The 1,482-nt window shown below is 35.0% G+C and overlaps 1 protein-coding gene across 1 annotated transcript; it reads right to left on the reverse strand.

The window, feature by feature from the left end:
• Window positions 1–863: 863 nt before the first annotated feature.
• On the reverse strand, window positions 864–1,322 carry LOC109222726 (oleosin 1-like; the record flags this gene model as incomplete). Its single annotated transcript, XM_019387047.1, is given in 1 exon segment — window positions 864–1,322. A coding segment is annotated over 1 exon segment (286 nt), but the record flags the coding sequence as incomplete, so codon positions are not given.
• Window positions 1,323–1,482: the final 160 nt, after the last annotated feature.

Here is a 1,482-nt window from a genome sequence, read left to right on the forward strand (position 1 = left end):
AGTAAGACTAATAGAGACATGGACATAGAAACTCAAACACGCACAGTATAAAAAATAGTAGCGTTGGACTGTTTGTAAACGTTAGTAACTTCTTCAAAAAAGGAGTAGGGAATGTTGGCTTCTCTTTGTAGGTATTAGCATCTTTCTATATTATTATATAGGATGATTATAGGTTTTTGGGTATTTGCTAATTGCTCGAAGAATCTAACTGCAAGCAAATTACGTGATATGTGTTAAATGAAAGATCAGAAATCTCTTTCTTATCAGAAACGGTGGCAACTCTTCAAAAGAGCCGTATATTGGATTCTGTTCGTAGGCTTTTTTAAAAAAACAAATATTTAAGAAAAGGTAAATAAGAAGGATATTTTGAAAATTTAACTTTTAAGTTAGCGGCTACCTATTTTTAATATAATATAGATTCTTTAGTAATGAAGTCGTTGTACTAAATTATAACTTCTAAATTTAATATACTCTCCCTCCATTTCAGTTTTATTTCAGTTTAAGTGACACCATTTTCTTAAGGAAGAACCGCACATTTCTATATTTGAAAATTAATCTGTTTAAAAAATAATGATACAATTTTTATATTTGAAAATAATTTAACTTTAACTTCTCATGTTATTCGTATTGAGAAATTTGTGTAGTCCAACGAATATTATCCACATTAAAGACCACAAATTTCAAAAAATTTATATCCACATAAAATGTTACAAATGTTATAATAATAACATATCTAAGACTACAAATTTTGAAAATTCTTTCTTTCTTAAATCGAATTGGAATGGATAGAGTACTATTTACTGGCATTTTAGAGTTTCTTCACTTATGGTAAGATTTATGGAGTAAGTAATATTTATTGACATTGTACCTGTAGATCCAAGACAGAACGCTAATTGCCGCCACGCCAAAACCTCCGGAAGCCAAGAAGCCAAACATCAAGAGGAATATCGTAATGCTCGCAGGGACAAGGACTGGACTGAAAATCAGCAGCAAGGGAGTGGCCACAGTCAGTGCAATGATCGTGCCGGCCAAAGTCAAGCCGGAGAGAACCAGGAGAGATCCGCCGGTGGTGACGGCGGTAGCAGCCTTCACCACCTGGTAAGACCTAGGTGCAGGCTGCTCATGATGATGGTCATAGTAGTCGGCCATGGTTAAATGTTAAACAAACTAACTAAACAAACGAATATTGATTGAGATTTTCAAACTGGGGTTGAAGTGGATGAGGAGAGTATGGGATTGGTGGAGCTTTAGAATTATTTTTATTTATAGAAGGGTGAAAGGGAAAGGTTAAGGAAGAAAGAGGGGCACGTATTTGTGGAAGATGGGTGACGTGTTAGAGGGGTGAATAAGCAGCAGGTTGCATGCATAGAGGAGTGCCTCGGTATGAAACACGTACTTATAGTCAATTGTAGTCTTGCGGATTTATGACTGTTGTGGACTTTAATTTGAATTGGTTTACTTTATGTCGAGGGAATATATATA

This window comes from Nicotiana attenuata, unplaced genomic scaffold (assembly GCF_001879085.1).
Source record: "Nicotiana attenuata strain UT unplaced genomic scaffold, NIATTr2, whole genome shotgun sequence".
In the NCBI taxonomy this organism is placed as follows: Eukaryota; Viridiplantae; Streptophyta; class Magnoliopsida; order Solanales; family Solanaceae; genus Nicotiana; species Nicotiana attenuata.